This window comes from Sceloporus occidentalis, unplaced genomic scaffold, assembly GCF_023333645.1.
Source record: "Sceloporus occidentalis isolate IW3139 unplaced genomic scaffold, rSceOcc1.0.p SCAF_2, whole genome shotgun sequence".
NCBI lineage: Eukaryota > Metazoa > Chordata > Lepidosauria > Squamata > Phrynosomatidae > Sceloporus > Sceloporus occidentalis.
The window spans coordinates 71,102,501-71,125,486 of NW_028316982.1; the positions used below are offsets into that span (position 1 = coordinate 71,102,501).

Sequence of the window (22,986 nt, forward strand, 5' to 3'; positions counted from 1 at the left end):
ACAGAGAAGGCTTAAAATGTCTTACAAAGCTATAGTTCCCAGGATTCTCTAGCACTGAGCCAGGGCAGTTAAAGCAGTCTCAAGGTGGGTTATTTCTGCAGTGTGGTTTGGGGTCCCTCAGTCGTGCTCAGAATGGAGGATGTTTTGACATTCTTCCTGGACGGAAGGTGGAAATGGAGGGCATGTCCTGGATAAGGAGGATGGGCCTGGTCACCTTGGGCGAGTTTTTAAAAGAACAGTAGTGCTATTGCTTTCCCGTGCATCCACAAGTAAGTCAGTTTAACACCACCACGCTGTACCTCCATCCTACGGAGTCCAGGGATTTGTAGTTTTGCAAGACAGCACAGCATATTGGTTTGAGTGTTGGGCTTTGATTCCCAGTTCTGCCATGGAAACCCACATTGGTCAGGTCACACTCTCTCAGCCACAGAAGAAGGCAATGGCAAACCCCCTCTGAACAAATTTCACCAAGAAAACGCCATTATAGGTTTGCCTTAGGGTCACCATAAGTTGGAAACAACTTGAAAGCACACAAAACACACTTTCACCGTCTCTGCCAGAGAGCTGGAGCCCCACAAAACTACAAATCCAAGGCCTCTGTAGGATGTCCCCACGGCAGTTGTGTCAAATCGCATTATTTCCACAGTGTAGATACATGCTTGTTGCACAAACCACTGAACCACAGTGTATTATGGTAAGATTTGAAAAGGCTAAATACAGGGGATGCATCACATCCAGTGGTTTGCTATGTCTCTCCAAACTGAGGCACACAATCACATCGATGTTATTTCATTCCTTCTTATTCATTTTTTCCCTAGCCTTTTCATTATGATCCTTCTGAGAGCCATGTTTACTAAGGAGTAAAGTTCCTTTCATATGATGAAACTTATTTCCAAATGAGTATGTTTTCGATTTCCCAGATGTTTTTTGCTCTCTTAGGCCTGTTACAGACAGCCAAAATAAAGCTGCTTCGAGTCACAGTGGAGGTATGGTGTTTCAATGATGCATGCGTCCTAAGAGTCCAGAAGCCACACCAAAGCCACACTCCAGTCCTTAGGGATGGAGCGTGGCTTTGGTGCGACTTCTGGACTCTTAGGACGCATGCATCATTGAAACACCATACCTCCACTGTGACTCGAAGCAGCTTTATTTGGGCTGTCTGTAACAGGCCTTACATTCCCACATGTGCACAAAGGTCCCAATGTTTCCCATACAGTTCCAACATTTTTTCCCCGTTCTTGTATATTTTACATAGTTTTTCTGGAGTAAAGTACCACCTATATTGTATTTTATAATAGTTTTCCTTAATATCTGTACAGAGGGTGTATTTAAGTCTCTTATTCCATCCCCCCCAATCATCTAATAATATTGATCTCCCTATAGCTTGAGCCCATGTGATCATAAACTGCTTTATTGTCTCACTTTCCATTTCCAGGTCCAATAATATTTTAGATCACTAATTATAAATTTTCCCAACACTGTTTCTTCTTTTTCAATTTGAGATATTTTAGAGTCTAATTTGTACCTTTCCACAATTTGCATATATAAGAACCAATTACATTTTAGACCTTCGTCCATTTGTTCCTTTGTTGTTTTAATCTTGTATTCTCCCTTTTCTAATTGCAGCAAGTCGCTGTATAGCACTGGGAACTGTAGTTGAGTCATTTAGCCCAGTGTCAAGAGAGCTCTGGTGCCACAACAAACTACCAATCCCCAAGACTCCATAGCATCGTACCATGGCAGTTCAGGCGGTGTTGAACTGGGTTATGTCTACAGTGCAGACACAGCTGAAGGTAACTTTTCTTTTTTATATTTTTAAAAAAGATTTTATTTAAATTAAAAACAATAAAAAAACAAATTACATTATAAAATAATACATACATACATACATACACAATCATTTAAACTCTTCACTTCTTATGTCTACACTTTCCTGTCCCATTTTTTTCTTCTCTTCTCCTTCTTCTTCCCTTCTTAATCTTCATCCTCTTTTCCCTCCCTCCCTCCTTCCTTTCTTCCTCCCTTCCTTCTTTCTCCTCCTCTTTTCTTGGATCATTCTTTCCAGTTCCTTCTATTCTCTTCTCACTCTCCCCCCACTTCATATTTCCTCATCTCCTAACTTAACATATCTTACCCTCAACTACTTGCTCTTCCCTGAAGGTAACTTTTCTGAACACTGGTTCTGGATATTTTACTTCAACCTATGAATCATACTTCTCCACTACCTGGACTTTGGGGCAACCTGGGTGCTTCCCAGGTATTTTTAACTTTCTGCCTACAAACATACAATCAATAGCAATGAGCATTCCTAGGCCGCTTCATAGTGAACTAGCACTAACTGGTTTATAATGTGTAAGCCAATTGCCCCTAACAAAAACATGGAAGGCTGAGTTGATCCTAGAGGCCAGCTTGAAATCGAACCCACAACTTTGTGGCTGCAATACCAGCACTTAACTATTACGCCACAAGGGCTCCCTTGAATATATAAATATATCATATATATTCAAGACGATGCTAAGGCTGCATCCGCACTGCAGAAATAATCCAGTTTGAGTCCCTGGATCAGTGCTATGGAATTCTGGGAATGGTAATATATTATAGCAACAGACCTCTCTTGACAAAGAAGTCCCTGTACTGGGATGAAGGTGGTATATAAACATAATAATTATAAAAGAAGGTTAAATGTCTCACAAAACTACAATTCCATAGTATTGACCTAATGGCATGTTAAAGAAGTGTCAAACTGGATTATTTCTGCAGTGCGGATGCAGCCTAAATCCCAGCTCAGGCACGAGCTACATTTTTACTTAGAATTTGTCCCAAACTGTGTTACGAAAGTGTGTAAGTCTTGTAATAGGATTTTTTTTCTTCTTCTCTTTTTGTAAGCTTATAAACTAAAGTTAAATTATTATTTCAGGAAAATAATTCGCCCAGAAAAGAGTGGTCTCCAGGGAAATCTCCAGTTTCACCCAGGGAAGTTGGATTGGAACAAGAAGGTTTGGCTCCCGGAACACTAGCAAACTATTTCCAGATTTCTTCCAAGCCTCAAAATAAAGATGAAAACGCACAAGGAAGCAACAAAGGTAGGTTTTAACATCTGTGTGTTTATCCTTTAAAGATAAAGACGGGGTTAAAAGGTGTAGTAGTACCGTGTGTGCGGCAGAAAATGTCAGCCTGTGAGTACAGCAAATGTGAAAAAAGAGCAAATGCGTTTGCACCATTGAGGATGTGCAGTTTGGGTAAGCAAGGAACTGGGCCTTCAAAAGAGCTATGCAAAGCATATTTTTATTTTAAAAAATGTTTTTATTACAACATATACTTATTTCTATATAGAGCAGGTGTAGCATAATGGTTTGTGTTGGACTACGACTCTGGAGATCAGGGTTGGATTCCTCAGTTGGTCACTGGGTGACCTTATTATTTCTTTCTTTATAATATTAATGCCCTGTTCTTCAGCCAAAAGGCTATCAGAGCAGCTTAAATTTTTTTATATTAGACCTTTTCCTGCTCTCAGGCTTACAATCTTGATTGAGTCACACTTTCTTAGCCTCAGAGGACAGCCATGGCAAACCCCCTCTGAAGGAACCTGCCAAGAAAACTTCAAGATAGGTTCGTCTTAGGGTCGCCATAAGCTGAAAATGACTTGAAGGCACACAACAGCAGCAATATTTCTGTAACATAACGGCTTGTGTAGTGTACGCCCCTTTCAAAATTGGCATTTATATCCATTTTCGGTGTTCTTGTGTGTCTTCAAGTTGTTTCCGACTTATGACAACCCTAACGCAAGCTTCATAATTAAATGTCTCCTACTGGGTGACCTTAGGTAGGCAAGTCACACTCTCTCAGCTTCAAGGAAAGGCAATGGGGGGAAAAACCTGATCAAATTTTGCAAAGAAAATGCTGTGATAGGGTCACCATAAGTCACCCAATGAGTTTCCAAGGCAGGCCCAGAATTCAAACCCTGGCCTCCCAGTGTCCTATTAGTCCAATGCTCAGACCACTTTTTATTCTCATGTCAACATTCATTCAGAGTGGGTTTGCCTTCACCTCCCTCTGAGGCTGAGAGAGTGTGACTCTCCCAAGGTCACCCAACAAGTTTCCAAGACTGACCCAGAATTCAAATCCTGCTCTCCCAGTGTCCTAGTAGCACATCCCTCAAACCACTACTATATCCGCCCTGCACACTCAGGTCCTCTGGGAGGAATTTATTGCAGCCTTTAAAGACCAGACTAACTGCAACCTCCCAGAGGATCTTTTTCGCAACTGCTCCCAGATTGTGGAATGGCCTGCCGGACCGGATCTGTCAGATCGACAGCTTGGACAGCTTCAAAAAAGTGGTCAAGATGGATCTCTTCCGGCAGGCCTTTCCTGAATAAAAGCACTCGGCCACAGAATGGATTACTCCCTCACATCATGTATTAAGCTACCACTCTGCCCATTGTTTATGGATCCATTAACTGTTTATGCTGTTATTAACAGCCTATTTTAAATTAATTGTAATTCTAAGATGTTTAATTCTTTCTTAAGGGGGGATGTTGTAATATACTAAGCATTGTATGTTGGATGTTTTAACTGTTAGCCCCTTTGATTGTTTTGTTACAGAAAAGCGGGGAACAAATAAATAAAGGTTTTATTTATTTTTTATTTTACACCATGCTGGCTCTCTTTAAGTGATATCCACAAATTATATATATATATATATATATATATATATATTATATTATTATATATTATATAATATTATACGTTATATAATATACATATATATATACACATACATATATATAATATATATATTGTATAATACATTAATTATTTATAATATATAATAATATATATTATATATAATAATTATATTTTATATATACACATTCTATATATTATATATAATATATATGATAAATTATATATTATATAATATAATATATAATTATGTTATATAATATGTAGTTACATTATATATTTTATATATGTTACATATAATGTATACTATCTATATCTATATCTATATATCTATATCTATGTCCCTTTCACTCCTTCCTCCATCCCTCGCTCTTCCCCCTCCCCTTTTTAAAATGCTTTTTCCCGCCCAGTTCTTAATCCTAACGTCCTTCCAACAGCGCAGCACGCGCATGCTCATTAAGCGACCACGAGGCAGCTGTGGGGGGGAGGGGTCGAGAGGAAGAAAAGGCAAGGGGTGTGAGAAAGGTGTGCGCGACCTCTGCCAGAAGCGGAGGAGGGAGCGGGGCAGGTCGAAGGAAAAGATGAGGTGAGAAGAAGCTAAGCTTTGAGACGGAGTGCGCAGGCGCGCGGCCTCATAGAACAGGAAGGGGAGGGGGGCAAGGGTCGAAGCAAGACGGCCGCGCGCGCGCAAGGGAGATAGAGCGCGCTCAGTTTTGAGACGGAGTGCGCAGGCGCGACGCGCGAGGACGCGAAGGGAAGCGGGCAAGGGTAGGAGCAAATAGCAATAGAAGAGGTGTGGCCGGCGCGCGCCTGTGCGCGAGCTCAATTTTGAGGCTGAGTGCGCAGGCGCGAGGCCTCTGTTAAAGCGGGAGAGAAGTTCGATGAGGCGTCGTCACGGTTGTCGACGACTTTTGAGGCTCTTTCGGCACAACTTCATCCCAGACTCGTCCTTTATTTCCCCCCCAAACATACATATATAGGCACCCCGCCGCCTGTTTGCCCTTGGAAGAAGGCCCTCTCAGGTCTCATTGGAGGCTACGAACCGGTTTCGTGTTCGGGTTACAAATAGGTATTGGATCAGGGCAGACCCCGTCGCCGTTTAACGTTCCTTTGCCTCCCGACAGAGAAGGCGAATTAATGGACTCACAAAACTACAACCCCCAGAATCCTCTAGGCTAGGGGAAGATAAAGTGCTCTCGAACTGGGTTATTCCTGCAGTGCGTTTTGGATTGAATCCCCCAAAGTCTCCATCAGTCTTGGTGCCATAATGCTAAGATTGAGGGAAGAGTCCTTTTTTAACACTTTCCCCAAAGATTGCAGGTTTCACACAAGTTTGGCTTGTGGCATGAAACGTAATTGTGAATACCTCTCTCTCTCTCTCTCTCTCTCTCTCTCTCTCTCTATATATATATATATATATATGTTAATTTTGGGATTATTTTATATTGTACTTATTTTTCTGTCGTTTGCTTTGTAAACCAACTCAATCCTGGTGGAGAGGTGGCATATAAATAAAAATGTATTAATTAAGAGAACTTTGATGCCATTTCTGAAAGCTTGTACATTTGTAAAACAATAAATGTGTGTGTGTATTATATAGTTTTGTTGTTTTACAAATTTACAAGTGTTCAGTAAAAATACAGGAAATGGAAGGTAGGATAGCTTGCTTATGGGATCTTTGTTCAAAACATCTGGGAAGAAGCACTGTTTTGAAAACATTTTTGCAAACCTTCTTAGGGTTTTTAAGGAAAAAACGCATATTTCATGTTAGGGAAAAAATTACTGATTTGGTACGTCATAAACCATAATGGAAATGCTGTAACTGCTAAAGTAGATTGGTTAAGACAGCTACAGTATTTAAAGTTTTAATGTGTAAGGTTTGGTTGTTCTGATCCGTTCACACAAATTTAATTTTTGAAAGCTGAATTTGCTTCCTCCCGTTTTCAGGGAAGGATGTCCCCATGGATGCACACAAGATGGCACAGAGGTTTCATGTAAAGAATAAGGACCTCAAGATTCCCAATGAGTCGCTGAGATGTCCGTACACGGGTCCCAACACCAAAGGCTCTCCGCTTGAAGATAAAACGTCAGCGTTGCTCAACAATTTTTTAATCTGTGACCAGACTAAATTGTTTGTGACTAATGACAGTGGTTCCATTGAAAGTAGCCATGATGGCTCTCGCAGATCAAACATAAACGGAGAACCAAAAGGTGAGAAGACTGGTCCATTTATTTCATTTATATCACATGGGAAACAGGGTGGTTCACAGCATGAAATACTTTTTTTAACAAGGTAAAATGCTTCTGGTATACTTGAATCCTGTATGTTACCTATACAGCTTATGCCTGCTTTATGCAATAGTAATAATAATAATAATAATTTATATAGTGCCATACATTTATATGGCACTTTACAGAGATTAATAAGTTAATTAAGTTATTAATTAACTCTGCCCTCAGGCTCACAATCTAAAAGCACATGACACAAAAAGAGAAGGGAATGGCAGTGGGAAGGGGAATAAGTTCAGCAGTTCTTCTCTCTCTCTGAGGCCTGGACCAAGGCAGAGATGGATTGGAGGGAGAGCTCTCCTCCTTACTCTGGTTAGGCCCAATGGAGCTGGCCTGCCTCTCTGATGCCAGATGGCAATCTCAGAAAAGATTTATACATTTAATCAGTCTACAGATGGATATTGGTAATAAATGTTTTCCTTTCATGAAACCTTGGAGAATTTTGTCTTGAGTTTTTAACAGCTTTTGTATCGTGTGAACTCCCCTAGCAAATTCTCTGGTGTCTGCTACCTATTTGCTGCCCAGCCAGTCTGTAGCATTGAAGCCCAGCAATCCAGAAAGTAAGTTCACTTTTAATTAGGAAACCAATTGCTTGGACATTATGGAGGGCCTTTTCCTCCTTTGCTATCAAACATCTCTGTAAGTGTACAAAAAGAAATACTTCATTTAATGATAAACTTCGGTATAATTTGGTCTTGGAATGCTGTTTTTTAGATTTTGTTGGGATAGATTTCATAAAATTCTACACATTTTAGATGGTAGTTTGCATCGTACAGTGAGCCCTCCTTATCCACAGACTTTCCATCCACGGATTTGAGCATCCGTGGATGGCAAGCCCTCGTTGTTCCCAATGATACATGCAGCCATGCCACTATTAGGAATAAAAGTCCCTTGCCCTCCTTCCTTGTCTTCTCCCTCCTCCGTCCTTCCTAACCTCCATCTTTCCTTCCACTCTGCCCCAGCTTGGGTTTGAGGGCAGAGCCTGGCTCCCAGTCAGCCGAATCTGGTGCCTGAGTCTCAGTGCCCTTGTCCCCAGCCCCAGCATCTGGGATAGAGCCTCTGCGCCCTCTGGCCCTGGCTCCCTCCGGCCAATGGGTTCTAAGGGGCTTGGATCCCAGAGCCCAGAGGCTCCATCCCAGGTGCTGGGCCTGGGGGCAAGGGGCTCTGAGACCCCAGTCCTGGCTGAATGGGAGGCAGACTCAGCCCCCAAAGCCAAGATGGTGCAGAAGCTTCAAAGAAGGAAGGAAGGAAGAAAGGGGGAGGGGAGATAGGGAGGGGGACTCCAGCCCCATTCTCCCTAATAGTGGTGTGGCCATCTGGCTGTGCCGCCATTAAGGAAAGTGGGACTTGAGCATCTGTGGATTTTGGTATCTGCCGGGGGGTGGGGAGTCTGGAACAGATCCCACACGGATACCAAGGGCCCACTGTAGTTTAATCTGATGTGATATACCCTTTATTTCCTTTGACATAACTCTGACTGAGGTTATTTTTGTTGTATGCCTTCAAGTCACTTCCAACTTAAGGCTACCCTACCACAGGGTTTTCTTGGGATGAGTTGTTGAGGAGAGGGATTGCCTTTATTTTCCTCTGAGGCTGAGAGAGTATGACCTGTAAAGGTCACCCAGCGGGTTTCCATGACTGAGCAGGGATTTCAACCTTGGTCTCCAGAGTCATAATTTGATGCTCAAATCACTATACCATGCTGTCTCTTGGATTTGAGGTTAGTGGAACTTATTGGCAAGTCCATAGATGCAGCCCCAGCTTGTTCTCCCTAATCAAAGATCACAGCAAATTTAATTAATTATAATAATTTTTTGAGAAATCAGATCATTTCTAAACATTTCTCTTTCATGTTTTAGGGGATTTGAAAATGATTGATAACGCCGTTAGTTTGACACCGTCCTCTGCAAATGAGATAAACCCTGTGAGTTTCTAAGCTTAAATATTTCTCCTCTCCTCACTCTGTCTGGTTGTCAACATTGCTTCTGGCTTTTTTCGCTAGCATTAATACTATTATAATTTCCTAGTCATTGTATATTCCCTTGGTGGAGATATATATGTGTGTGTGTCCTGGACTGTGGTGATTATGTAGATTTTTACTTGATTTTATTCAGACGAAGGAATTGTGTATTATTAATCTGTCTGAACAGCAATTAATATGTAATTTTAAGACAAATGCATAACAAGTTGTTCTGAATATACATTACAGGTATCTGGTTCAACAATGATACCTTTGAAGCAAAAAAAAATAAAGAGCTGTCCTGACAATGCTTTATCTAGGGGCTGTGATCCACAGTTCAATCCATTATATGAGCCCAGTTGCCATTTTTGTGGACTATTTGGTAAGTTTTTATATTATCTGTGATAAAATAGAACATCTGATCCAAATGATGATTATTGCTTGTACATCTTAACAGAAGGAATGTAAAGTGCACTGCAATATCAGTTGGAAGCGGCTAGTTCATCATCCTCCCATGATTTTACTAGGTAACTTTAATCAAGCCACTGTTTCTCACTTTCAGACCATATCCACAGTATGGGAAAAATATGGTACAGTATAGCTGTGTGCATGTGTGATAAATGGGAATCCCTTCATTTACCAGAACCTTCTCCCCAGATAACAAAGATACAATTACATTTTAATGAAGATCTACATCACATGTGGACAGATGGCAACTTTCCAGTCAGATGAGCTGTTGGGGAGAAGAGAGAACCTTCTAGATGGTGCTATGGGAAGGTTTTGAAAAGGTCTAAAGAAGCAACAAGGATTTGGCCTGTTTGCCTGTCTGCCTTTGTCTCTGGCCTGGTAGATTATCATGAGGGGCTTCTAACTAGCAAGACTACAAATTCCATTTGATGTAGGAGTAAGACTAGCAAAAATGTAGCCATCGAGGGAGTCGGGTTTTGGATTTATTTTCATGGTTTGGCTGAATTAACGGTTCTGTAGCTTATATTTTCTTTCTGTGTCTAGGGGGCAAGTTGGGCCTTCATGTAGTTATATCCTTTTTCTATGAAATCCCTTTACTTAGAATAAACCTTTTCTTTAAGGTGTTCTGCCTCTCTCTGTACTCTGTTTTCATATGGCTTGGCTTGGCTCAGTTCTTTGCTAAGTTGGCAAGTGAAATACAGTGAGTCCTTACCTTACGCGGGAGATCCATTCCAGACCCCATCCCCTGTGTAAGGCAAAAAATGTGTATGCTTGAGCCCCATTGAATACAATGGGGCTTATGCATGTGGCGCGGCGCCATTCATTTTATTACAGTGTGGCTGCAGCATAAGCTGAAAGCTGTGCATGGTGCGCTCACATATGGAGTGAATGCACTCTACCCGTAGAATTACCCTGCAATATGTGGCAGGGCCGGCTGGGGCCGGTCCCTAGGCCTTGGCGGGCCGCATGCAGCCCGCGGGCCGTAGGTTGCCGACCCCTGGTATAGAATATGAGCTTGTTATTTTAAGGAAACAAGCACTGACAAGTCCTGTTGCTGAGAGGAATAGACTAACAAATGACTGCACTGCTAAGCGTGTTTCCATATCTCAAACTTGAGTTGCACTGACAAAAATAGTCAAGACGAAATGTGATGTTGCTTTGCCCACAGATTCACATCCACCATTGAGTGAAATAGAAGGTTCAAGTAGTTGTACTGAATCAGATTTTCCTCAGCTAGAAATATAACTGATAAATAGTGCAGAAGGTTTACGTAAGTGAATGTGAATGTCAGACCTCAGCAAAGAAAACTGAACTGTTCATAGATATTAGATACAGTTCTTTTTGGATATATGTTCTAAAGGAGCCTAAAGGCACCAGATCTTGTCTGATGTTGGAAGCTGAGGAGGATCAGCTCTGGTTAGTACTTGGATGTGAGATGGCCAACTAATACCAGGTGCTGTAGGCTATATTTCCAAGGAAAAAACTGGTAAAACCATCTGAGTATTTCTTGCCTATGAAGTTCATGGGGTCACAATAAAACGATAGGCAAGTCGAAGGTATATGCATAGCCATGTCCTAAAAAACAAAAATTCTTCCAGTCGGTCATTTTTTTGTTAAATATAAGGGAAGAATATGCTGTTCTCTTTACCTTGTTACAAATATACCAATAAAGTTAATTTCCACATAAAGCTTTGAATGTGTTTGAATATAACACTTAAGCCAAATGTTCTAAATCAGATAACTTATTTAGATCATAGGAAAAAAATTTGGGATTTTTGCCCCAGGGAACTCTCACTGCTTTCATTTCAGTTGTCATCACTAAAGAAGGCAGATTCATATAAACACTTGTTATAAACTGATTAGTTTAAGAATGTGCATGTGTATTAACTAAATGAAGACTTGCAAGCTTAGATGCAGAATACTTTTGAGTACATGAAATTAGCTTCAGAAAGCTGATTATTTCGTTTACAAATGTGTATGAAAAATGATTACAAATTATGCATTATAGCCATGTATCACAGATTTTGAAACAATATAAATTGAATAACATCTTCTGTCTTTTCATTAATGCATCATATTTCCTGTTTCATGGCAAAAAACAGTTTAAAATCTATAATGGTAGTATCAGTATGTCATCAGATATATAGGCTTAGAATTATAGGACTATAGTGTCTGTAGAATTTCTGTTTAATGTAAATACAGTGGGCAGAACTTTTTCAACACAAAATCAAAAGTTGCTTAATTCAATTCCTTCCTCTTCCTGGTGGGCTGCACTGGTGCATAGAAATTGGGAATGATTGATGTCACTTCCTGTTTCTGTTTTGGCTGTTGAGTGAGGCAAGGGGAGCAAAACGAGTATTTATTCAAAGTACTTAGATTTTATAAAGATTTGAGGGGGGGAGGTTGCCTAAGATTTTAAAGTTTTGTAAGAATGGGATCTGATTTGCAAGAGTGTCCTAAGTGGTGCTAAGAGCTGTAAAAAAAAAAGACCAAACAACAACAACAAAAGAGTTTGGGAAAGCCAGTTGTGGGCCTCACTTTCATCATCCCTACCGTGGACTAACAACGCTTCCACAATTTGTTTTAATTTTTTTAGGATCCTTGAGATGCACACAGTGTAAACAAATATGTTACTGTTCTGTGGATTGTCAGAAGAAAGACTGGCAAATGCATAGTGTCGTTTGTAAACCAGTTAAACTGAAGTAAGTTCATAGATTAAAGTACTATTCATTTGAGTAAGACTTCTCAACTTCTCAGTTAAGATGAATTGTAATAGCTGTGCCTTAGTTGGTTAATACCTATGTTGGAATACAGTGCAGTTATGATGTTGATATCCCTATACTTCTTTATATAGTGTATACTGTATATACTAATGTATAAGTATAGAAACTTTAGCCAAATAATTGACCCAAAAAACCTGAGTCGACTTATCCATGGGCCAATTTAAGCACTGTACTTTAACTCTTATAAAAAGGGAACCATCCTCTGGTGAAAGGCAAAAGTATAATACGTCCTGAAAGCACTGAAACCCCACCACCACCACCACTCGCTCATCTATCCAGCCTTTAGTGGATAGAGTTTTTGTCAAGTTATTTGGTATAATTTTCCTTTGCTTCATCTTATAGATCTTTTGTCACATGCCCCTAAATTTTACCCTCGACTTATACATGGGTCATATCAAAATCCATAATTTTAGCCCCCAAACCTGCCCTTGACTTATACATAAAGTCGACTTATAGTCGAGGATATACAGTATATCTTACCTTTCAGAAAGAATCCATATATGTATGCAGCCTTTTGCTTACATTCTAGATAAATATGTAGGTGTACATCTACATTGTCACACTCAGTTATTCTGTTTATGCAAAATCAATGTGCATACTTGGGATGACCAGTTGTTACTTGTGATTAGTTGTTAGTAACTGCAACACGGTCCCACAATCTAACTTGACTCCTCACAAGTTTGATGATAAAGGCTTGAAACAGACATGCCAAAAGGAGCGGCTTCTGGTTGCTTTGGGGGCCTGGCATGCAGATGACGCACACCCCCACAGTGGCTAGAAGCCATTCCACAGCCACCAAAAGCAGCCTGAGGCCACCAGAAAAAGGAGTGGCAAAATACGCTCTTGCTGGGGGCTTGTTTGGGACTGCAGGGGCGACCCGCTTTGAGAGCAGGCCATGGAGTCACTGCGGTCCTGGGCTGATTGCAACTGAAGTGGCCAGAGGCTGCTCCTAGCTGCCTGTCTGCTTCATCCCAAAGAGTGAGAACCTATATCTTTAAAAGCATGAAGTCCGTAATCCAGATGTGGTGAATGTTTTAAAAACCAACAACTAGAATGTATACAGGTGGGACTTGCAATGAAATAATAAAAGTGTGGGGTGCTTCCATTGTGGCAAATCAGCCACTCGCAGTCTTCATTTGCCTAAAAATCTTGAGGATTTTTAAAGATTTGTTTGTTTTGTTTAGAGAAGCCTCATGGGTTAACTTGACTTTATTGATACCTCCACCTCATGTGTGATTGTTGCTGTTTTGGTTATATAAGTAACAGCATTGAAAGAATTGGATGAGAATAGTATTTGTTTCATTTTATAAACAACCTTGACTTTCAGTTCTGAGGAAGAGGCATTATATAATGTTAATAGTGATAATACAGGAGTATTCTATTTCTTTGATATGGTTGCATTTAGAAATATTTTTCAAATTTCCTTGTAGTTTAGGACTGCAGTTTAGGAGGACATGTAAAAATTCCTAGTACCATGTCGAAAATTGAGCCTTGATTAGACATTTCTGGATTAATCACTCTTTGGGCCTGAGCAAATGGGGCATAGCTCAGCCTGTGTCTGACATGGAAATGGGGCAGCTGGGAGGCTTCTCAGATGGTTTGTACACCAGCAAGGTAAGGAGTATCAGAGGGCACTATCAGAGCATCCTGGTTTTGCCATGGAGTTTCTTAGAAACTGTGCAAAACCAGAACTATTTATCCCCAGGGTAAGGGCTCTTTACTCAGGGGTCTGAACCGGATCCTTCAGATCTGCATCTGTCCTGGTGGGATTAGGCCCAATCCTGCCATGGTCAACTTGGGCCATTTGGCCTGTGCGGACAACCACTATGTTCATTAAGTAGATAATGATGCTGTTCACACTCTCCTCATCTAAATGTACCACATCTTCTCATATAAGAGCTTTGCAGTTCCTGTCTTGTTACATTTAGAAAGGAGAGTGCTGGTGTTAATGTTGGTTTACATATTGTTCTTACAACCAGAATCAGATTGTTACTTAAGATCCTGGTTACTAAACAGAGAGTTTCAAATATAGAGACTCAGGTTTCAACGGATCAGGCTTGACTACTGAAGTACACGGGAAGGGAACTAGGAGTAGCATTCTGAGTACCATTCAGCAATTATGCTAATTAGTAAAATGTTTTTTAGTACAGATAAAGTTGAAGATAAACCAAAAGCATTGGACGAAATAAAGAAAAAGGTACAATTGGAGTTGTTTCTTGTTTGTTTTCATTTTGTTCCTTAGTTGGGTGATAGGGAAAGCATTATTGTTTGTGAATTGATAAGTGTATATTTAAATATTGTATTCCTGTAAGCATGTGTAGGGAATTACTTGAATATTCTTTGCTGGCATTATGGGTGTAGAAAGTTGTTAAAGTACAGTGCGCCCGCGTTGTACGCGGGTGCACTATACGCAGCTTCCAGCATACACTGGGAGCCGTACCGGAAAGGCTTCTCCTGTGTCCCGGAAGAAACAATGGTGCACGCGCCCATGGCACACTGTGTGCCAAGTGCACACCGCGGGAATAAGCTCCATTATTTCTAATGGGACTTGACTTTACGCAGTATTTCCCTTGTGTGGTGGTGTCCGGAACGGATCCCCTGCGTAAGGGAAGGGCCAACTGTATTTTATAGTAACCTGTGATTCAGAGAAAGTAGGTAGCATACCCAAAAATGGTCTACTTGTGATATGTAAAAACATCCCATGGGGTGTCTCTCACCTCTGTCACATGAGCAGTTTACTGTGAACATCTGTGTAGGTATGTTAATATAGCAAATCAGGGCTTGACCTGTATGGCAGGTGCACTGAAGAGGAACTGAAAATGTGTCAGTTTCATGAGAAAATAGTAGAAATAACCTTTTGCGATTCTTGAGCAGAGAGGGACAGTTCTGAATAATGTGGTATTTGGCACAGAATGCTGCTTGAAGGAACATTCACATTTTGGGAGCATCAAGGGGTGTAACATAGCTGGAAATTTTGAAGCCATGGGAAGGGGAACCCTCTTTGGCAGAGTGTGAATTTTTTTGGAAAAGTTGAAAAAAAGCAATATTAGCATGCTTTACATACCTTGTGGTTTGGCATCATGCTTGAAATAACAAAAGTACAGTTTATTCAGAAAATTACAAATTGGCTTTTCTTCCAGTATTACTTTGTTACAAATGGAGGTGTGCAGTGGTTTGAGCATTGGAGTACATCTCTGGAGATCAGGGTTCTGTTATGGGGTTTTTCATGGCAAGGTTGGGGCAGAGGAAGGTTTGCCATGGCTTTCCTCTCAAGGCAGGGGGTTGGACTTGGATGGCCCTTGTGGTCTCTTCCAACTCTGTGATTCAAATCCCTGCTCAGCCATGGCTGGCCTTTAGCACATCACACTCTAAGTCTCAAAGGGAGGCAAAGGGGAATCTTGAACAAGGGAAATCAGAACAAGAAAATCCCATGATAGAGTCACCATATGTTGGAAATGACTTGAACGCACACAACAACAAACAAATGTCCCTGCACTGGGAGGAACATCTGAACTGTAAGGAACCTATTTGGCTTTCCCACTTGATGAGAATTGAACCAAAAAGATTAAGAACAGAAGAAACTGTCAACATTAGTAAAAAAGAAAATAAATGTATTTTGTCTGTCAAGAGCCGCCCACTCCTTTGGGTCAGTAAATCAGTCTTCTGTATTTTAACAGCAAGCTTTGTTTCGGTTGCTAAAGAAGTTAACAGTATGACCTGCAGACAGACCTACAGTAATCCTCGGACACTCACATAGAGTTAGTGTGTGCCCACCCCATTCATTTGTGGTCTTTTCTCCCATTTGTTCACAAACCAAAACATTTCTACAACCAGTGGGATTCCTGCCTTTTCCCCCGACACATCTCTCCTAAGCCCTTTCAAGTTGCTCACATGGCTGGCCTTGGTGGATCCTGGCACTACCAGCCATCTCCACACATATGTTCATTATCTAGCTAAGCAATTATTTCACTTTGCACAGGCACCACAAATCCCACTGAATTTACCAGCAACCTCCTCTTCCATTCTTACACAATTCTGTAGGGCATTAACAATAACAGTATACACAGTAGTAAAATTTGCAAGCAGAAATAAATCAGCAAATAGCATACACTTCAACATTTTCATGGCAGGATCTCGCAGATTGTTGACAGTCTCCCTTGTTGCTTCATAGTGCTGACTACACATAAAAGCATTTACTCACTCCCATAAAAAGAACTGAGAAGAAGGATACCAAGGCCATAAATTGCAATATGGGAGCTCCTGTAGATGGTCTTATCAAAAGGTCTACGTGCTACATAGTTTTTAAAATGGGGGGAGGGGGGAGTAAATATATTATCATCTGGTCTTAAATATTTTAATCATAATTCTTAAAAACAACATTCCCATAATCCTTTAAAAAGGGTGTGTGTGGAGAGAAACTTTGGGGGAAAAACCCAGGAAAAACCTCTGAGAAATCTGCCTTTTTTCTGGGCCTTTACATTTGTAGGGACATAATGCCCTCTGACAGTAATATTCATTCCTCATCCCATATTATTCAGGAGGGTTCCCTATCTTCCTAGAGAGAATTCAGGGGGCCTGGGAGTTGCAGAGAGGAAGGAGAGTAGAGGTATTATCCTTATCATCCAAGCCATACTTTCATTTCAAAACTTTCCTGTGTATGAATTGGGGTACTTAATATTACTCATATAAGATAACTGCATATTTTGATTAGTAAACAAATAGCCATCTACGTCTAATAGGAAAATGTGCTATCTGTGAACACTAATGAAACAGAAGGACAAGACAAGAAAACAATGATTTCTGATTTGAACATGTTGGAACTCAAAAAAAATATGAAAGTAGAGGTAAGTTCTCCTTTCATCTCCTTTAGGTTTGGATTTTTCATTTTAATGTTAAGCAACACCATTACACTTCCTCATCTTTGTTCTTATACTATAGTAGTATTTTGACTGGGGGAAGTGATGTTTTGGGTTCCTTTCACATGTAACCTACATGATATGTTACAGAATATTAATTCATTGCTGGCAGTTCCAATACTGAATAATACTTTACTGCTGACACTAATACTTTACATCTAATGCTTTGATTAAAATATTAATACTATTCAGTGATTTTAATGATACTAGTGATTACATTTATTGGTGTAGACAAACTTCTTATAGCATAGCTTTTTCTCCTCTAGGGCACAGTAACAGAATTCCTTAATCCTAATGAGTTCTATATACAAATCAACTCGCCAGAAGTTCGAAGTAATATAAGCAAACTTATTGTGAAACTCAAAGATCAAGGTGCAGTAATTCAAGATGAGTATAATCCTACCAAAGGGGAAGTTGGTATTGCAGAGTTCTCCTTGGATCAGGTAAAATATAACCTTTGAAAAAACACAGTGACCACTTCGTTTATTTAATTTTATTTAATTAATATCCTGCCTTTTTCCTAGCACAGGATTAATGGTGGCTACCAGTTGACACTTGCCAGACTCTAAAAAATAGTGTAGCACCTGTGGCTTAACCTTGATGGTTTACTGCAAGGCTAGGCACCCCTGTGATGTTCTAGATATTTGACTCCAATCTTCATCAGTCTTAACAAGCATGACCAGTAGTGAAGGATGGGTCTTGTGACTGAGGACTTAAAAGGGATCTTGTAGCACCTTTGAGACTGTGTAGAAGTTATAGCATAGGCCTTTGTAGACTTGGTCTGCTTCCTCAGATACATGATGAAATGATGCCCAGGAAAGATTTTTATAATTAGACTCTGTAATTACCTATGGAAATGGAAAACATGAGGTGGCAAGTTCAGGTGTAGAAAGGGAAGTATGCAAAGAGATCTTGTGTTAACTTTACGACCAACTGTGCAAAATAAGTTGTAGCATAAGCTTAGTCTACTTCCTCAGTCTATGAAAACTTATGCTACATCTTCTTTCACACAGTTTCAAAGGTGATACAAGATGCCTTTGCATACTGATATTACAGACTAAAATGGCTATGTCTCTGAATTCTACCCCTGTAGGAAGGGCAGTAGCCAATAAGTTAGAATGAGAAATGTCTTATAGTTGAATGTTCTACAATTATTTCCTCCTGATTTTTTTTTACTAGTTAATGCTGATAAAAATTGTTGAGTTGCTAAAGTTACATTACATGTGGGAATTTCCTTATCATAAATGCTCCAAGCAGGATTGGCAAACATATGGTCTTTTGTATGTGTTAGTGAATTACCAAGACCTGCATAGTCATGGTTTACTCAGTTTTAGTCAACACACAAAACCTAGACCCATCCCTTCCAGTGTCATTCTCTTCATGTGAAAAATAATGGGTCTGAAGACAAGTTCTTGTTTATGTCGAGACTCTTCATATGTCCTTCCATCATTACTTGGGTGGAAAATAGAAATGAAAGGATGTTGTTTTTTAAAATTCTTTCAAAAAAATAAAAATAAGAGGTTCTCAATCTTCAGGAAATCTGGTTAAGAACATCAGGGCAGCAGTGAAATTCTTCACACTTCATGAAGTATTTGAAGGTAGTTTGTGAAGAAATACATGTGTTTATTCCTGCAAAGAACCCACTTTTTGTATAGAAAATATGTTTTCTTTGCAAGAAATAGTTAATTTTGATCAGAAAATAATTTCTGTTCAGAAAACTTGCCTCTCCTATCATATCATTGCAGGTAATATGTAGCAGTATAAGAGGAAATGAGCTGATTAAACCCTCTTCATCCCAAAAACCTCACATCGATAGAAAGAAAATATACAAAGATGTAAGAAAAAGTTCTGAACAGAAATATAAGAGAAGTCAGGGAAATTCAGATTGACTTCTCCTGTGGTTCTTTTGGGTCTTCTGTAGGGTTTTTTGGGCAAATGTATATTTTTGGAAATAAACTTTATACCTGAGTAGTAGTTTTGAGCATTGAACTATGACTCTGAAGACCAGGGCTTGAATCCCCACTAAACAATGGAAACCCCCTGGGTGACCTTAGAGAAGCCACACTCTCTCAGCCTCAGAGGAAGACAAAAGCACCCCCCTCTGAATAAATCTTGCCCAGAAACCCCTGTAATAGTTTTGCCTTAGGGTAAACATAAGTAGGAAATGATTTGAAGGAACACAACAATATTTAAATCATCCCATCATTTTTCTCTCCATATTACCATGAATAACATGCATCTAACTGTTTAGCTAGTGAAGGATAAAGGACAAACCTGTAGCATTGTGGAAGTAATGCTTAAGTATGCAAGTTCTGTGAACTTGACACCACAAGATCTGAGTATTCATTAATAAGTTACAATATTTCTATACAAAATAGCATGTTTCAATAGAAATAATTGAAATACCGGTGTCTGTCTCAGTAAAATGGAATGTTTTCAGGTCAGCGAGGTGACATCTTATTCTGAAGTACGCACACCAAAATGATATTGCTGTAACAAAACAATTAATTTTTCAACTTGAAGGCAAAATGTTTTTTTCTATGTTCTGGTAAAGAAAAAAATGGCTACCCCTTAGTTAAATTTTGTCTAAATCTGAAATTACTTCTTAATATTTAGAATTGGTATAGAGTGCTTATAAATGATGTGGATATTCTTAAGAAGAATGCTCATGTACTATTTATTGACTTTGGAAACCAGGAAGTTGTACAACTAAATAAAATTAAACGACTGCCCAAAGATATTGCTCACTTCCCGCCCTGTGTAAGTATATGTTTTAATATCTAAAGATCACTGTTGGTATGATGTACTCATTATGATAGTATGTCAAGTAATGAATTGTGCTTATTCAAATGTGTGAAGTTAAATTATCCCAAATTCAAAATGAAAAGTGAACTAACGGACCATTCACATTTAGAATAGTCCATTAGCTCTTAGAAACTATGCATTTTTAGCTCAGCTGCTTTTCTTGACCATTGGTTGAGATGCAGGGACTATTTGGGGTATACTCAAGTCTTCACTAGCCCTCTGGTCAGAATCTCCAGAGTATCACTCCTGGTCAGACTCTCTACCATAGCAAGTTGTAATAATACCAGTCCTGAAATAAAGAATGACACTTTCTGTTCTTTAATAGCTGCAGCTCATTTTAAAGTACTCATGAGAACAGTAGGTTGTTTTGTATGTTCTTTTTTTACAAAATAGTATGTGGAACTTTTAAACTGCTTAAATACTGTTTCACAAAATTGTAGTTGACATATTCTTAAAGTATTTTCATGTCTCCTTTTTAAGTACATTTGTGCTATATGCTGTGTGCATTTATATGTGTTTAACTTAATTAGTATATTTATTATTTAGAAAATATATTTTACATTTCTAAAATGATTTTGTTTTCAGGCCATTAAGTGCTGTGCTGATAATGCCCTTTTTGTTAAAGAAGAATGGAATGGAATCTGCCGCAATGCTGTTGCTTCAGTTCTTATAGGAACATATTGTTCCTTGACTATTATTAATATTTTAATGGATGAAATTCCCTGCTTTGTTGTAGATGTTACCTTGCCAGATTCTGGTAAGTTTGATTAGTGGTAATATTTTTTGTTCAAGAAATATTCAAGTAAACAATTACTGTTAAGATGAAATGCAGTAAAATGATAGTTTCAACTGTCAAGATGCCCAGTGGCCGAATGGGTATGAAAACACACAAGTTATGGATTTATTACCATGTGTTAGAGAGGATTTGGCAAAGGGGAAATGATAGACATGCATAATGTGCATCAAAACACATGGTCAACAGTATGTATGGTATGTGCAACAAGATCCACCCTTAAACAGGCTGATGGCCATCTGTTGGAGGAGCTTTAATTGTGTATTCCTGCATGGCAGGGGATTGGACTTGGTGGCCCTTGAGGTCTCTTCCAACTCTGTATGTCTATCAGCATTATGTGAGGGGACGGAACCTTTCCTTTGGTTTGGAATTAGGGAAGCAAGACTGGGACAGATTGGCCTAGGGCCTTAGAGCAAAACTGCTAGTCAGAAGTAGCAATATTGGGTTAGATAGAAAAGCAGCTTCCTGCATTTACTGTATACCAATTGAAATAAGGGTATCATGCTATTTAACTAAAACAGCTATGATGGCGAGGTCCCATGTGTACATCCTATTGCCCCAAAGCAGTAGTTAGCACAGGGGTAGGCAACCTTTTTGAGCCGGGGGCCGGGTTGTTGTCCCTCAGACAACTGGGGGGGCCGAAGCCAAAAAATAAATAATTAAATAATTTTAAAAAAATTAAATAAATAAATAAACCAGTACAAATGTAGGACAACATTGTCAAATGGTGGACACTTTTTTAAAAAAAGTGGAGGACACGAAAAAAAAATTGCTGATTTTTAAAAAAATGTTAATATAAATGCATGTTTCTGAGGTGTCTATAGACAATTGCCCCCCTTGCCCCTGTGCGCGAGAGGCCAAAGGCCCCAGGTGGCAATCGGCAGCAGGACTGGGCTGGGGCCGGTCCCAAGGCCTTGCCGGGCCGCATCCGGCCCACGGGCCTCAGGTTGCCTACCCCTGAGTTAGCATTTCCACTTTGCCCAACATTGCCACCATCTACCCTGGATGCCTCTTCCTTTCCCCCTCATCACATTGCTTGCCTCCTTTTCTTCATATGCTTTTCCATATACCTTCTCCCCTCCTCCCCTTGGCAGCCATTTTCGATCTCCCAGGCATCCATCTTGAAACATGTTGTTTTTATAATATTTATTTATATCCTGCCTTTCTCCCAAAATTGGTACTCAAGGTGGCTTATAGCTTTAAAGAAATGCTGCTGGAAAAAAACCAAAAAGTGAACATTAAAATTGGGTTAAGCAGTTGACAATATTAAAGTTATTTCAAACTACACTTAAAAAGATAAAATGCCATTACAAGATAAAAAGCAATTAAAACAGTTCTGTCTAAAACAGTACAGCACACTCTACTCATTCTTTAAAAACATTCCATTTTAAAAGCTTTCTGGAATAAATAGGTATTCCTCCAACATGTGCTTTAAGATCATCAGGTAAGGCTTTCTCTCAGTCATGCCACCATTACAGGCTTGCTTGGTGAGGACACAGGAGAGAATCATCTCAGTGGCTGCTCCCACACTCGAATGCCTCTCCATGGGATGCTAGGCTGTCCCCCTTCTTTCTCCCCTTTCACTTTTTTTAAAGCTAATGGTTTCTTAAACAAGACTAGTCATTCTATTGTGGATCACTTATCTGTGGTTCTTACAGTGCTGTGTCCAGTATTAAAGTTTAAGCTGTTAGTGTGATGAACAGGTAGATTTGACAAATCAGGTTGCAGTAGTCTTGGAGAAGGTGGATATTGTGGTTTTAAACACATTACGTTATTGCTTCATTTCTGTTTACCCGCGTTTTTCAGTTTGCCTATTTCTTCATTTATTGTTTACCTGTATGTTTCAGTTGAACACTTAAATGCTCTTGGAAATGAAAGATGGACTGAATTTAAAGAATGAAAATACTAAGATTGTTTCAGTTTACCTGTTTCTTCATTTATTGTTTACCTGTTTGTTTTAGGTAAACACTTACATGAAATATTCTTGGAAATGAAAGGTGCATTGAATTTAAAGAATGGAAATATTAAGATGAGTGAATCAATTACTGGTAAGTCCATAGAGGGTTTAAAAAAATACTTGGGTTTCATTAGTACGGAAGGCAGGCACAATAAGAAGCAAGCATTAATAGAGACAGCTTTAATTGTTTATTATTGATTTGTCCTGTCTGCTGGTTTTGGGATTACATTCACAGGTTTCACAAACTTGGATAAATTACAATGGGGCACTTTTCTGTGATTTGAAGGGCTAAGATGCCACAATTCTAGCTTCTGGCCTTCTCCCTTGATAAT

General features: G+C 39.5%; 2 protein-coding genes across 6 annotated transcripts in view; one reads left to right on the forward strand and one right to left on the reverse strand.

Moving 5' to 3' along the window:
* The window catches only part of LOC149318523 (coiled-coil domain-containing protein 186-like), a 56,270-nt gene extending 54,869 nt beyond the window's left edge, over window positions 1–1,401 (reverse strand). The window contains exon 1 of the mRNA XM_089509949.1: window positions 1,278–1,401. The gene's annotated coding sequence lies outside the window, so the exon portion shown is untranslated. The remainder of the gene's footprint in view (window positions 1–1,277) is intronic.
* Window positions 1–22,986, forward strand: part of TDRD1 (tudor domain containing 1) — a 42,250-nt gene that overhangs the window by 1,173 nt on the left and 18,091 nt on the right. Inside the window, exons 2-15 of one of the 5 annotated variants that reach the window (XM_089509943.1) lie at window positions 1,627–1,793; window positions 2,918–3,083; window positions 6,631–6,894; window positions 7,461–7,532; window positions 8,832–8,896; window positions 9,182–9,314; window positions 11,997–12,102; window positions 14,329–14,380; window positions 16,923–17,027; window positions 17,366–17,542; window positions 18,845–18,934; window positions 19,716–19,859; window positions 20,490–20,661; window positions 22,659–22,745. In XM_089509943.1, the coding sequence (XP_089366069.1) occupies window positions 1,737–1,793; window positions 2,918–3,083; window positions 6,631–6,894; window positions 7,461–7,532; window positions 8,832–8,896; window positions 9,182–9,314; window positions 11,997–12,102; window positions 14,329–14,380; window positions 16,923–17,027; window positions 17,366–17,542; window positions 18,845–18,934; window positions 19,716–19,859; window positions 20,490–20,661; window positions 22,659–22,745 (1,690 nt within the window). In that variant the 5' untranslated portion in view covers window positions 1,627–1,736. Of the gene's footprint in view, window positions 1–1,626; window positions 1,794–2,917; window positions 3,084–5,180; window positions 5,270–6,630; window positions 6,895–7,460; window positions 7,533–8,831; window positions 8,897–9,181; window positions 9,315–11,996; window positions 12,103–14,328; window positions 14,381–16,922; window positions 17,028–17,365; window positions 17,543–18,844; window positions 18,935–19,715; window positions 19,860–20,489; window positions 20,662–22,658; window positions 22,746–22,986 lie in introns of those variants that run through there. The other 4 variants (XM_089509945.1, XM_089509944.1, XM_089509946.1 and 1 more) reach the window with 4 other exon arrangements.